Source organism: Gasterosteus aculeatus, chromosome 20 (assembly GCF_964276395.1).
Source record: "Gasterosteus aculeatus chromosome 20, fGasAcu3.hap1.1, whole genome shotgun sequence".
NCBI lineage: Eukaryota > Metazoa > Chordata > Actinopteri > Perciformes > Gasterosteidae > Gasterosteus > Gasterosteus aculeatus.
Genome location: NC_135707.1, coordinates 2,678,748 through 2,692,586, shown reverse-complemented (window position 1 = coordinate 2,692,586; position 13,839 = coordinate 2,678,748). Strand labels below are relative to the sequence as shown.

At 43.7% G+C, this 13,839-nt stretch overlaps 2 protein-coding genes across 3 annotated transcripts; both read right to left on the bottom strand.

The window, feature by feature from the left end:
* Window positions 1–1,124: 1,124 nt before the first annotated feature.
* oscp1b (organic solute carrier partner 1b) lies at window positions 1,125–6,750 on the bottom strand. Of its 2 annotated transcripts, none has more exons than XM_040164462.2 (10): window positions 6,419–6,750; window positions 5,347–5,501; window positions 4,815–4,982; window positions 4,423–4,503; window positions 4,234–4,337; window positions 3,511–3,639; window positions 3,117–3,186; window positions 2,801–2,940; window positions 2,602–2,665; window positions 1,125–2,052 (listed from the first exon to the last, which is right to left on the bottom strand). In XM_040164462.2, exons 1-10 carry the CDS (start codon window positions 6,528–6,530, stop codon window positions 1,933–1,935), a joined length of 1,143 nt encoding a protein of 380 aa, XP_040020396.1. In that variant the 5' UTR covers window positions 6,531–6,750; the 3' UTR covers window positions 1,125–1,932. The 2 variants fall into 2 exon arrangements, with proteins under 2 accessions (XP_040020396.1, XP_077950617.1); XM_078094491.1 differs by lacking the exon at window positions 6,419–6,750 and adding an exon at window positions 5,687–5,890.
* Window positions 6,751–9,743: 2,993 nt separating this feature from the next.
* On the bottom strand, window positions 9,744–13,618 carry mrps15 (mitochondrial ribosomal protein S15). The gene is made up of 8 exons (XM_040164463.2): window positions 13,239–13,618; window positions 11,477–11,545; window positions 11,318–11,393; window positions 11,170–11,218; window positions 11,005–11,089; window positions 10,856–10,914; window positions 10,272–10,463; window positions 9,744–10,030 (listed from the first exon to the last, which is right to left on the bottom strand). The coding sequence occupies exons 1-8, from the start codon at window positions 13,366–13,368 to the stop codon at window positions 9,932–9,934; spliced, it is 759 nt and encodes a 252-aa protein (XP_040020397.2). The 5' UTR covers window positions 13,369–13,618; the 3' UTR covers window positions 9,744–9,931.
* Window positions 13,619–13,839: the final 221 nt, after the last annotated feature.

The window sequence follows — 13,839 nt, the reverse complement described above, 5'->3', positions numbered from 1 at the left end:
ATAGTGGACGTTTAATGACTAAGTTACTCATACTCCTCCTTGTGTTGAAGTTGCATTTTGGCAAGATGACATCTCACTAAAGGTGCATTTCCTTTTCATTTACTCACCCTCGCATGACACTGACATTCAGCAAAGCCCACCCATGTTTCCTATTTCCTATTTCGCATCCCCCTGAAATTCCACCCACGGCTACCACTTTCAAACCAGTAGGCAGGTGTGACAGAGAGGGCAACCTAAATGCTAAGGCCCTGTTTGAGTCGCACCCGTCTTCCTGCATTGACTCAGAGGAGCATGGGCCCCCGGCCACATGAAACACCCGTCAGCCTGTGGCTTTACAGTGGCCTGCCCACAATCTTTAAAGAGGAAACTCAATCATAACTCGAATGCAACGTTTGCGACAGAAACATATTTAAGCGTGTCTTTTGGAATGTTTGTATGAATGCATTTTCTGTACATTAAGGACTTTAAATTATATATAATAAATTCATATTTGCCCCCTATTAGATAAGCAATTCTTTCCCTTTTTTGCACTATTTGCACTTTGTACGTCATTTTAAAATCACTGACTATTACTAGATACCTTAGAAATCCCATTTAGCTTTTTTTGGGAGTATGCCAATACAATATTATTATCCTCATTACAGGCTTTATGGTAATGCGTTGTTTTCTATTGAGCCTAACATCAGTGAACACCCTTGCAGGAATGACTGACATGAGCTCTGGTTTCTGTTTGTTTGCAGGTATTTAGTATCCTCAGGGCACGCGCGATTTCTTTGTTTTTGCGTCGCCAAGATTATTAAGACCTCACCAGAATCCTCTCCACCCCCAGATCAGATCTGAGAAATGTCTCAGCATGTCTCGCCTGGCTGGTATGCACCATGTTCCAGTGTGGTTTACTGGAGAAGTGCAGACTGTCCCACTTTGACCAACCTGCGGGAAGAAGACGTCACACAAATATCTATCTACAGATAGCTGCTGCTGCTGTAGTAATTTTCATTGTAGGTTTGTGCTTGTGGCCGGGAGTCTAATTGGGGATTACATTCAAGCACATTGCTTTTAATGTAGTGGTTTGTTGGTAGACACATATAAATCAAGCAGATTTGTACAGACCACAGTACAGGGTGCAGTTTGAATGCAGGCCGGACAGCTCCCCCTAGTGTTAGAGCCTTATAACTGCAACGAGCTTGGTGCCATCCTTTTATTAAAAATCCTATACAGCACATTTAACCAACTGTAGCAATATGCATACAAGGAAATACTACATTTAAATAAATACAGTATGCAATTAACATATTTACATATTAGACAAACACTATATTGCATTACTCCATCATAATAACATACTCTTCAATGAGCACATCTGGGCTATACATCAAGACTATAGACACAACAAGATAGTGAAAAATGTCCGTCATGTTGCCTCTCGTGCTGTTTTAAGGAAGTAGAGTATGAAGCAAGAGGAACATATTTTTTTTAATAAAAATATAGATTTGAACGAATTCAAATCCCATCAGAAAGAGCACTTGGGTTTTCTCCAGTTCCCCCTCAGTATCATTCATTAGGTTTAAAATGGAATTACGGACCTCACGTAATCAATTAAACTAAAACTGAGATGTAAATCTTGAGTACAGGAGCAGTCCAACTCCATTAACACGCAAATGTTTAATACAACCACATCAGCCCACTGTATACGTTAACTAAAACAGCATCATATTACAGCGTCCTCGTGACGTTATTTGCAACCCAAAAGGTGCAAACTCGTCATTCGACAATCAATGGAAACACCGACTCGCATCCGCGTTTTAAAAAGCACCCAAAGAAGGCGGATTTCTAACTGCATGCCATGTTTCTGCAGGTGCGGACGGCAGGCTGGTCTTCTGTGGAACATACTGCTGACGATGCATTGAGCCCCCCTCCCCCCGAGGGGCCGTGTCACAGCCCGTCCATCATGGCCAGAAGGTCGTCTCCTTTGCTGCTGGAACTGGGAGATTGCTCTCCAGACTCCGCGAACTGCCCCATGATCTTGGCCAGCTCCGCATTGGCCTGCTGGTCCTGAAAGACAACGGCCCTCCGTTCAGACCATGACATGCGCCATAGGTGACCCAATCGCAGTGGTCATCACAAGGACTGCCATCTCATGCAAGTAAATCCTGCTGGACTGGAAAAACCTCAAATCTCTGAATACGGAGTGCATGAGCCTCGTTGAGATAAGTAACAAATGGCCCAATCAAGGGTAAAAGACTACAACATGGCTCCTACATCACTTCATCGTAGCCAAAACAAAGATGCACTAGTTGGGACACATTGAAGACTAGAGTGAGATGGAAGGAGAGGCGTATCTCTAAAATCTATATGATATGAGGACCTTGAGAGACTGGATCTCAGGTGAGCGCCTTGTTGTTCGCTTCCCACAATGTAACAAGAGAGTAAACCATTACAATCAATCCAGCTCGTCAGAGGTCACTTGGTGCTTACATGACAACAGGAGTCTTGTGGTCTGCACTTGCCCACAGATGACAGAAGGCGGACAGTGAGCTCAGACTCGTCCGATCATTTCACGCTGAGGGGAACAGGTTGTGAGGACGGATAACGAAGCTTTACCTTTGTCGCTTGGATGTTTATGACTCCATATAAAAGGTCATCCGGTCTTGATATTAATGCTTCTCTGCGATTTGAGAAAGAAAAGTCACAATGTTAGCTTTGATTGATCAAAAACAACTATTCGGTTTTAGTAGCAGTTCCATATGATCTAGTGCCATACAGCACAGGGATTGGAGCGCACACAGAAAAGGAGACTCACTCTTCCTCCTCATCGGTGGAGAAGAGGTTGACTCGGAAACCGTTGTCTGCATTTCCTGGCTTCTGGACTTCCAACCCTCCCATCAACTTGGCCAACATGTTCAGCTCCTCTTTTGCGAGAGGATTGGGAGCGACGTTGACCTGTTGGTACACAGGCTTGTCAACGTCAGTGTCTCGGGGCTGAACCTATTGATCCTGCTACTTATAAATGTGCCGCAGTGTGTATTTGTGGACCAGGGCCACTTGACCTCCTGCTCAAGTCCGAAAAGGTGTCAAAGATTGAAAGTGTTATTGTGGTGGTGGTGAAGTGGTTTCACCTTAGTGTGCTGAGCAGAGTTCTTAGACGTTCCCGTCATGTGGGTTTCCACTGGGCGGCTTACACTGTACCTGGATTAAAAAAGGTACAAAACAGAGAATCAAAACCTCAATGCAACAAAATGCCAGCGATCATCGGTCTACTGATCAAGTCTCAGGCCTTTCCAGCTCTTCAAGGTGTTCACGGGTGTCATTTAATGACATCATGTGACACCAAAGCACATATATTTAAATATCTAGGACTCATGACTACACCATTAAGTTCAGTGGCCTTTGACTAAGTGCTACCAAATATCTCACAACCTGGATGACAGAAAATCATCTTCTACTCACTGTATTCATTTAGTATCATGCAGTCAAGGTTCATGCACATCGTCTCCGTACTTTGCATCTTACATGTTCGTGCCTAATTTGGTGACCCTGTCTCCAAATATCTCGAAGGATCCCTCCCGGAGAGCCGCTGTGTAGTTTCCTCCGTTACTGAACTGCCGCCTCATCACCTCTTCCCCACTGCAGCTGAACATCCTGGAGACCCGAGATACAAGAACACTAAATGCTACGGACTAACATGCACAACATTTTCTATGAACAGCATTTTTGTAATGTTTTTTTTTCCTCTGATGGAAGTAGTTCGTTTGTGAGGAACCCTTCAGGGCTTCTGTTGCGTTGAATACTTTAACACACTGACGGCATGTGAGCTTGTTTCCTGTTATCAAATGTTGCTAAAAGATACTCAGTAATTTAGTAATGATATTTTCATGTCTTTTGCTGTTACAAGAATGCTATGGGGAAACATTTCTAAAAAAATAACTTGGGGCATTTCAAGGATCCACAGGAACTGTGTTAAAAATACGGGAGGAGGAGCTTATAACCGCATGGCTCATTTTAAGCGTGTGAACAAGTTCTATTAGAAACCCCAAATAAACAAATGAGCATTGACGTCGGTCTCGTTTAAACCATTTCATCAGAGCTGAACATACCACGCAAAAAATAGAATGTAATTTCTTGTTCAACAGGTGCATTTTCCTATTCAATCCACTTTGATGCCGGTCCTCTCCATCGTTGTTTAGAATAAATGAGTGTTTGGGTCGGAGGGAAAACAGCCATACCAAGTGGTACCTTATCAAGCAGGGAACTAGCGTTCCATGAGGCACAGGGCCACTGGTGGGAAGCACAAAGCGCCCATTCGAGTTCTGCACTTTGTCCTTGAGGAAAATAGACACCTGGCATAGAAGAAAACAAAAGACAACATAAGTGTACGTTTTTACTCTCTATTTACTCTCAAACCTGAGATCAAGTTGGACTTACTCTTATATGCATGTCTTGGAAGAAGATGAGGAGAGTTTGTCTGATCAGCTGGAATTCTCCACTCGACAAGGCTGTATACATCTATAGATTAAAAATTGATTTAACAACACAAACATGAAAAGAATTAGAACATGGGAACATCACCCTGTGTCTCAATGTAATCGTTTGAAATTTAGACAACACAGAATATCACCCAAAAATATTAAATCAAGAAATTAGATCAAATAAGTCAGTCATGATACCAGTAATACTAATCCTAACTAACAATAATACCAGTCATGTTCATGAGAGCATTAAACATTTAACAATCAGAGAACTCAGCAAGTCATGCGTAATGTTGCTACGCTTTGTTGTCCTTATCAAATGTGAGGCGAGTGTCACACGTGGAATACCTCTATGAGCTGTCGGTACGTCTCGTCAACCTGGCCGAGAATGCTGGGCGTGTCTTTCACAAAGTCTTTGATGGCATCCATGTGGTTGAAGGACACAAGAAGGATGTCCTTGGGCCGAGGACAGAGAAGCACCTGGTACTTGAAAGCCATGGTCATCAAGTCGTAGAGCTGTGCGGAGGGACACACGTGCATGACTTCACTGACATGGCCATGAAAATAAAAAGAAATGCTGCTGCCGTGTCGTTGGCAGCAGAGGGAGCCACATACGGCAACGTACAGTCAAATATTGATGGCTCTGTGCTTCAGAATTACTCTTGTACTCAATGCAAAACATGATCATACTTGATTGATAAGTAGATTTGTCTTATGTAGATCTGTAGTATGCTGGACTCTAAAATGAAGTGTGCTTTCTAGACGACAACACTGGCATGCTGTGAGAAAGTGATCAACACGTTGAGAAGTACCGAAGTGAAACCAGGCACGCTTTAAAATGTGCATGGTGCAACGGGGGGGGGGGCCCATGAACACTTACCTTGTCCATGCTGGCTTGATTGAGTCTCATAATTGAGGCATGGGCGAGCCTGTCGAACACAGTGCGCAGGGCTTTTTTGGAGTAAAGCTCCTGCGGCTTGAAAAGCTCTTCCAGGAACTTTTTGTTGAACATGGTGGTGATGATGTCATTCATAACTATTCAGGCAAACCAAAGCAAAAAAAAAAGTCCACAAAGAGTTAACCGAGGTTAGGCTAATGGACTTTTCCACACTGCAGGCTCAGAAGCAAGGCAGCATACTAGATGTCGGCCAAAAACACTCCATCCTCAGCCTATCCCAACAACCCCAAAGAAGCAGCAGCTTGGCAAGCGTTTACTCTACCTGGTACAGTTGGAGGGCGATAGCCAGGTAGGTAAAAGGTCTGTGTTCGAACTCTCCTCAGACACCTTTCATTTGCTGTGGTTAAGCGTGTTGCTTCAGTCTAAGCCAAAGCAGAGCAAAGAGCTACGAATACATCGGTGCATGGTTGTTCTAAAGCTGAAGCTGAAGCAATACCTCTCCTTCGGTCATCGTCTATCCAGCCGGCTATTGTGAAAACGTTGTGGTTTAAAAAGAGATAAATAAATGACGTCATGAAACCACATCGCTCAATGACAAATGACTCAAAACCGTAACGATGCTCGGAGATGAATGAGTGCTAAAATTCTAAACATTGCAACAGCTTTTTTGTAACATTCATGTAGATTGGGAGTCAGCAATAAATGTAAATTCTCTCAGGGCTCATAAGGGCGGCCCATGCAACAGCAACCGGTGTCTAATGAGAGTTATGATACAAGTTATGCACCAACCGCCAAGTCAAATTCCTTGTAAGTCCGGATCCCTGATAATAATCATTAAATATGTGCATATACAAGACAAGCAGCTGACTCATTTTTGTTAACTCTTGGCCTGGCATTATATCTACCGTTCACGTTGACTTTCTATGAATCCTGATTCCATAATTCACCAACCAGCAGAAGGACACACGGAGTGAAATTAACAACACTAACGTTTTACTGCACCTGTGACATTCGTGTTGTTATCAGGGTAAGCTAGCTGCTAAACTAAGCTAACCTTTCTTAGCTTTGTCCGGAGGGATGTTCTGAGCTCGAAGCCGTTGGTCCAGGATGTACAGCATTTCTCCACCGAGGTTTATGAACAGCAGGGGCAGCGTTCGGGAGGACATGATGGAGACCGGACGGTTGAAACTCTCCAGAAAACTTAATTAGGCGGCTAGCGGTCGTCGCTAGCTTGAATTCTAGAGCTAGCTCCCACTGTTTGGTTAAGCCTCTTCTGGTTGCTAGGCCACGAAGCCAGCAGCCAATCAGCGCGTCGTGATTCAAGACGTCAATCAAAATGCAGCTAAAGCCGTAAAAAGAGAGAGTCGCGTCAAACTGACTGTCACGTGACTCTACTGGGCCTCAAATGATTCCAGGAAGTTCGTAGTATTCTTAAGTCAAAATACGAAAATATTATTCGAAACCGGTACAAAAATACAAGATGAATCAATTAATTAATTAATTTACAATATCCATAAGGAGCAAAAACATATACAGTTAATCACATAAAGTAATGTAAAATTTGCTAACATGAGGATTAGTAAGTGTAATGGCTGGAGCTGCCTTGTGAACATGCTTCATGCAAAAGTTCCTTTGTTTTAAGGCACCAAAAGAAAAGCATTTATTGCGTGATTTCACTGTTGTTGTGATGTTCCAGAAATCTTTTACCTGTAAGTTTCTGGCTTTGGAAAATTTTGGAAACGACAGGTTTAAGAAATGGTTTACATTCACCAAAATAAATCAGAAAACATTTTTTTATTGACAATGTTGCACACACTGGCTCAAATGCAGTTACGTTGTGAGTGATGCAGTTTATTTACAGTAATGCAGATCAGTACTAGCCCTTTTTCATTCATTTAGACGGATACATGTAAGGCTGTACGTGAAATTTTACAATCGATAAACTTGAATTCATTGTTCATCAGCCCTCCCCACATTTGCAGTGCGCATGAACGCTAAGCCCGCTACAAGAAAGAATAAAGAAATTATAGCTGAACATCCTCACCAAACTGAAAATACTTCCCAGAATGCTTTATGTCTTCTCGTGATTACATTTCTCCATTCCTGATGTGGATTTCTCGCGCCATCCTGCACACCTCGCACAGTCCGCAGCAAAAGGTCATCAAGGCATCGTTGGTTATAGTTCCCTGCGGTTCAAAAATTGCAACATCATCAAAACAAGGAAGGACGAAATGCACTTTCTTAATTGCAGTGCACACCCAACCCATTTCCTCTGTTCTTCAAATCTCTGTCTTTCACAAGGTATTGCAAACAAGAGACTCGGTGCACCACCCAAAAGGTCCTGGAGAGTTGTGATAATTGTATGAGCAACTTACTTGGATGCCGTAGGTCAGTCTCATATGAGTCCTCAAGGCCGCTGTGCCTCCTGGCAAACAAGCCAAGCAGCAGTTTTCTCCATACTTATTAGCCGTGTAGCAGGTCAGTGCAAATGGACAGATGCATCCGAGGGCGCCTGCACAAAAGAGGAGTTATGGAAATAGCAAAAGCAATGAAAGGGTGCCTGAGTTTGTCTTGAAAATGAACACGAATGTCCGATGTCCGCCTTTTGAATGGTACTCACAGACAAACAGGTCACTGAAGCAGGAGCACAGGCCCGTGCTCCACTCTCCTGTTTGGACGTTTGTCCCATAGCTGCTTGCACCTGGTTGATGGGTGACCGCTGGGTTTGACATTTTTGGATTACTGGATCTGCTCCTTGATTTTAAAGTCTGTAGGAACATATTAAGTTGAGTTGAGCACATGAACAGGGCAAAAAGCAGCTGAAGAAACGACATAAATCAATCTTTCCATGTGCCACGTTAGCTTGTCCTCACACGCTATATTTATCTCCAGAGCAGAGAGGTAATATCACGTTTTGAGTTTGCATTGAAAAAAGTAGGTACAAGTGCATGTTATTTTAGTCTTTCCAGTATAAGAAGACACAGACCGCGTGTTATTCATACGCTACAGTGCAACCATCGGTCATCAATTAGCCTGCAAAGCATGAAATACTTGTTTGATGGACTTATCCCTTCAAACAGAGTGAGACGTCACCGTTTGGGGTTTCTGAGAGCTATTGTGATTTAATAATTCATTCCCTAATTGATTGATAAATATTTCCATAGGTTCCAAATCAAAAATCAACTCTTAACCCAGTCAGTGTGTAACAGCTCATCGCCTCTTGTTGCTTACAACATATTTTGCTTTCGCATTTGAGTTTCTGGAAATACTTACTAATCTTGAAATTAAAATGTATTTATGTAAAAAGAGCTGCTCCTGTCTTATTTAATAATAACATGTAACAGCGGCGGGTATTGGTGCTTAAAGAATAAGTACATTAGTGACACAGAACTTTTGAGGTACTAAATAAAATAAATATGGTTCATTTGCAACTGTTAAACTAAATCCAAAGTGAATTGTTCAGTGAGTCGACTGCGAGAGGAGTAAAAGGTGTCACTTACCAGAAGAGTCTGTCGGTGTGCAGTCCTCTTTCTCAAGCCGACAAGCTGCACACCGCACAGGAAGCCGTGACGAACCCAAGCTGTGAAATACTCGGCTGACAAACTGCTGTTTCCACGGATGACAAAGATCTACGTTCATTCCCTGACAGACTCAGAACCGCTGCTGTGCCTCGAGGCTCTTTCTGGGTTTAATCACAGGCAGCTACAGATGACAGGAACATGCGTCTGTTAGGAGGTCAAATCAGCAGTGAGGTCTCTGTCGTCAGAATCACGCCACCCAATCACACAGAAACCACGAACGCATCATCGCCTGATGTTATATATACGTATACATGCACACACACACACATATATATATTATATATAGCCATGTGTGTGGAGTCAAAGTGATAATGCTGATATCTAAGAAACTCAGTTGTGTTGCAGCCTGCAATATATAATAATAACTTTGTAGTTACTTAATGGGGGAATGGATTGATTATATTGTGCGGGTACATTGTTTCTAACTCCCGTGTGAACGGCTACAAAAGGTGAATCATTTCGCATTGTTAGCAGATGCTTTTCAAGATAAAGTGTCGCGATGGATTCACAGAAAAAAGACAAACCGAAACAGGGACAAGTATCACTCTATTCATTTCAAATGTGAGATGGCTATATGTCTTAGGGATTTATACGTTTGATAAATGACAACACAGTAGTTCAGCCGTTGTGTAACATGAGTGGAAAATAAAATCAAACCCCTTTTCACTAATGATCGCTTATTTGAGTTCCCTACTTCCCTTAATACTTTGTATTGTGAAGACGAATCTAATTGAAACCACCTGGAACTGATTTGAACATTTATTAAATTCATCACAAAAAACATTGACAAAGTAAAAACTTGTTTGAATATTTTATTTCCAACATCAATGTGAAAGCACACGAAAAAAGCAGAAGAAATAACATAACACATAGAAAGGGGATCTATCCGTCCCCGGGCCACATATCTGGAGGTGCTAAATTCAAAGATGTTAACACAAACATGGCATAAATTGTTGTAATTTACACTAAATGGTCCGTTATTGGGTCTAAACGGCTTTCATCTTGGCCGCCTCGGTGTCTTTGGAGACTAAACCTTGCTTCATCAGCCTCTGCTCGGCTTTCTGCTTCTGCACTTCCTGAAAGACCTGAGAAGAGACACCAGTGACCAAAGTGTCAGTGGAGACACAGAAATAACACCTTCCACCCGCAACCCAGTCAGATGAGTGAACACGGCGGCCTACAGGACGCTGCAGTAAAGCTCTCACTCACAACTGTGGGAAGAAACTAGTGCAGTGTTGAAGATCTCCAGATGTCAATCATTTGATACCATCGTTATACACCGCGAATGAAATTGTGAAGAGAATTGAGGGGCCATCAGTCTGCTACCTTGATGCAGAAGGCCTTCTTGGCCACCCAGCGGCGTGTGGCCCGCCTGTAGTACTCGGGAGGGAAAGTGTAGGTGATGCCCAGCTGCTCGCACACTTTCTCAAAGGCTTCATAGTTCACCAACCGGAGGTTCTTCAGAAGCTTTTTCCGTCGGTCAACGGCCATCAGCATCCGCCTCTTGTTGGCTTTGTCCTGGAATGAAGCCATTCCAACCCGTTAACATGGGAAGTAACGGGAGCACCAATAGAGGCTCAGTTTAAACGCTCATCAGCTCATGAGGGGAATCTAGTACAAACCTGTACTATCTGTGACCATTTTTGACGTATGATGTAACATGGAAATTTACCACCATACTAGGCATGTTCTTTTTTTTTTTTTCTCTATGTGGGGGAGTAGACAGGATTTCCTGTGGCACACGTACGTCTCAAACCAGAGGAAGGCGAAATGTGAAAAGACGTATTCATAGCGGGGCGGTCTAGTGGTGAGAGAAAAGTAACGCACAACGCCGTACGTCACCGGAGATCTTTATCCAAACCCTGGAGCCCTTCTGTCAGTGTGATGACGCAGGCGGCCCTTTCGCTCACCTTGTGGTGTTTCAGCAAGTGCTCCTGATAGTTTCGGATTCTGGCGGTCAAAACAGCCACTGGAATGAAAAAGGGAAACTGAATCGACACACCAGTTCAATCACGGTACATTTCCCTTTTATCTACGGGGGTGAGGGAGCGCGACTCACCCTTGACTTCCACTGAGCTGCGGTCGTTCTCGTCCCTCTGCACTTTAGCAACGTACTGCTCCTTCTTCAGCTGCAGCTTCTCAGCCTGAACGCAGCCGACATGTTCATGAGGGAACGCGTTCCAAGTGACTTCAAAACGTCAAACGTGATGAATGTAGAACTCACGTGACTCGCCAACTCCAAGGACAGAAGTCTCTTGACGACATCGTCGGTCCTATCGTGTTAGAAGGGTTAGAATAATGTAACGCATGAATGCGTATTTATAGTTTCATTGTGAATGCACGTAATATTTCGGGTATGAACGTGTGTTTACGCTTGAGCGAGGGGAACAGCTGCGTAATCCATCTTCAGCATGGTTGAAGGAAGGTCGGCCAGCTGGCTCACGGGGCCTGAGAGAGACCAAACGCTTGGATGAAAAGCAAAGCATTTCAAAACGCCAAAGACAGGGTGCCATGACAACGCAGCCTCATACCCGTCTTCTTTTTCTTTGCAACCCGAGCATAATGTCTCACTGGTGGTGGAACAGCAAAGCTGCCGGCAACTGAGGAGAGGGAGAGGGAGAGAGAGAGAGAGAGAGAGGGAGAGAGATTGATGGAGGGAAGGATGTAAACAGGCTAAAGTTTTAAAAAGTCAGGCGGAGAATCAGAGCTTGTTTGAGCCCAGAAAAGCTTCAACAGTCACTAACCGAACAACCGCTACGACAAAACTTGCAGTACGATCTGGTGTGGAAGGAGAAAAGGGAAGTCGTGGGCTTTGCCAGACACAAAACAAACCGGCTCAGCGGCGGCCAGACGAGCAGACCTTGAACTAGACGGAAACCTCAGATACTGCTCACATCACTACAGGACTGAATAAATATGCCTGTGACGTAGTTTCAATACTTCACACGAACTCTCTGGTGCACAGAGACACGTAACGAGGAGCGGGAAAGCCAGACGGAGTGTGATCAGTGGAACGTAGTAACATGACAGGCCTTCAAATTTAACAACACTGCTTTATATTTAAGAATAACAAAAAGGTAGCCTCCCTCAACGTCTTTTTCATGCTAATATAATCTACTGACTTGCTGACTTCCACCTATTTGCCATGAGTGTTTTCTCTGGTTGTATAATAGACAAGAAACCGAAGCAAATAAATTTACCACCAGTCAAGTGCGACACACGTGGCTTTTGCAACAGGACTATCAAGGATAGCGTGTCGTTTGCATTGCTGCATGCAACACTTATCTGATGGTGCTGATAGGAAAGAAGATGAAGCAATTGATCTAGATTAAGATGAGCGACTTGAAGAGCCACGTCGCACATATCTGATGGAGAGCGGCAAGTGTCTTTCAATACATCCGAACACAATCTGAAGCAATTTTGGAAAAACCCTGGCGCTTCGTGCCTGCAGAAAACGGGTCGCGTGCACAGCAGCTGGCCTCTGAGTGCGTTCTGTTCATTACAACAATGGAAGTGTTCATGCTGTTTAATGTTGCAAGAAAACAAAACGTGTGAGAGACGCCTCTTTCTATTTCTGATATTGCAATGGACTTAAGTTCTGCCAAGTCTGCAGCTGCATAGTCAACCACAAGCAATCAGGACGTTGGGTTGCACACAGGGGTCCATGTTGGGCGACGAGCGTATTGCCACATCCTTCCCAACCGTCGGTTTGTTTCTCTCAACGCAGTCTGTATGAGACTAAACCAGGAGGTCAAATATTATATAATATATAAAGACATTCACTTGTGTAAATAGTTATTACCAACCAGAGAAAATGGGACTTTTGATAACTCTTTTGTGCACACGTTGTTTTGTCCTGTCCAACACGTTGTTGTTGTTTATTAAACCAACTCAAGCTATTTGGTCTACAGATTGTTTATGCGAGCTCTTTCTTTCAACATTTTTTCCCAATATTGTTTGAGTAGGAACCTTGACTTTATTGATGGGTAACGTTAGATAATAACCATAGATGCTAGATATAATGAAGGTAGATTAAATATCACACATGTTTCCGTTCAGCTGTTTACTCTATCTATCGTGGAATGTGCTTGTTGATACTGAAGCACGTTGATAACAAAAATGTAATACAGATTATGGAACCGCTGCGTCCCCCGATGGAGGACATTGACGTCAGGCACCACGCGATCCTCCTCGTGCACCGTGCGGAGTGAGTGACCCGACAGGTAACGACCAGGTGTGACGCATCGGCCGGATGTTTTCTACGCCCATGTGGCGCGGTGCTCGTGGACTCACCACAGCCGACTCTCGGTGCCGAAAGGAAAGCCGGGCCGCGCGTCCAGCTTTTCGCCGAGAGAGCGACACTTTCCCCCAAAACACCGACCGAGGACCTCAGAGCAGCTCGCAGGGCCACGCACGTCAACATGGCGGCGAGGCGAGGAATACAACCCCGGAGAACTGTGAAAATGTGACAGTTTATCAAAGTCGACCCCTAGACGTGGTCCGCCATTTTGAGTAGACCAGACTAGCCGAGCGAGGATCGCGGATGAGTCTTCCGAGGCGAAGCCAACGATCCCAGAACACATCGATTGGAGAGGAAGAGATTTATTTCGGTTTCGGTCATTAAAAGCCGAAGTTAACCGCGACTGGGCGTCCCCTTGTTCCACTTCTGCTTTCCTTTATCCGTTACAAAGCTTTTGTAACTAAATGCTATTCACTGTATTTGGGGAAGCTTGTCTTAATTCGCTGGGGACTTCGATGCTTCAGGTTCAGTGGGATTTTTAGTACAAGTTAAATATAGTACAGTAGTACAAATATATAATAAAAATGACTTATTGATTATGACTCATAGTTATCAAATAGTGACATTTGACAATTTATACAATCAATATATAAT

Bases quoted from the DNA above. Each gene is read 5' to 3' on its own strand.
- mrps15 (XM_040164463.2), bottom strand. From the start codon at position 13,368: ATGTTGACGTGCGTGGCCCTGCGAGCTGCTCTGAGGTCCTCGGTCGGT. The intron at 11,219-11,317 runs GTAAACACACGT...CTAACACGATAG, and splicing joins GCTGTTCCCCTCGCTCAAGC to GACCGACGATGTCGTCAAGA. The intron at 10,915-11,004 runs GTGAGTCGCGCT...TTTTCATTCCAG, and splicing joins CAGCTCAGTGGAAGTCAAGG to TGGCTGTTTTGACCGCCAGA.
- oscp1b (XM_040164462.2), bottom strand. From the start codon at position 6,530: ATGTCCTCCCGAACGCTGCCCCTGCTGTTCATAAACCTCGGTGGAGAA. The intron at 3,187-3,510 runs GTAAGATGCAAA...TTTTTAATCCAG, and splicing joins ACCAAATTAGGCACGAACAT to GTACAGTGTAAGCCGCCCAG. The intron at 2,666-2,800 runs GTGAGTCTCCTT...CTCAAATCGCAG, and splicing joins TCCACCGATGAGGAGGAAGA to AGAAGCATTAATATCAAGAC.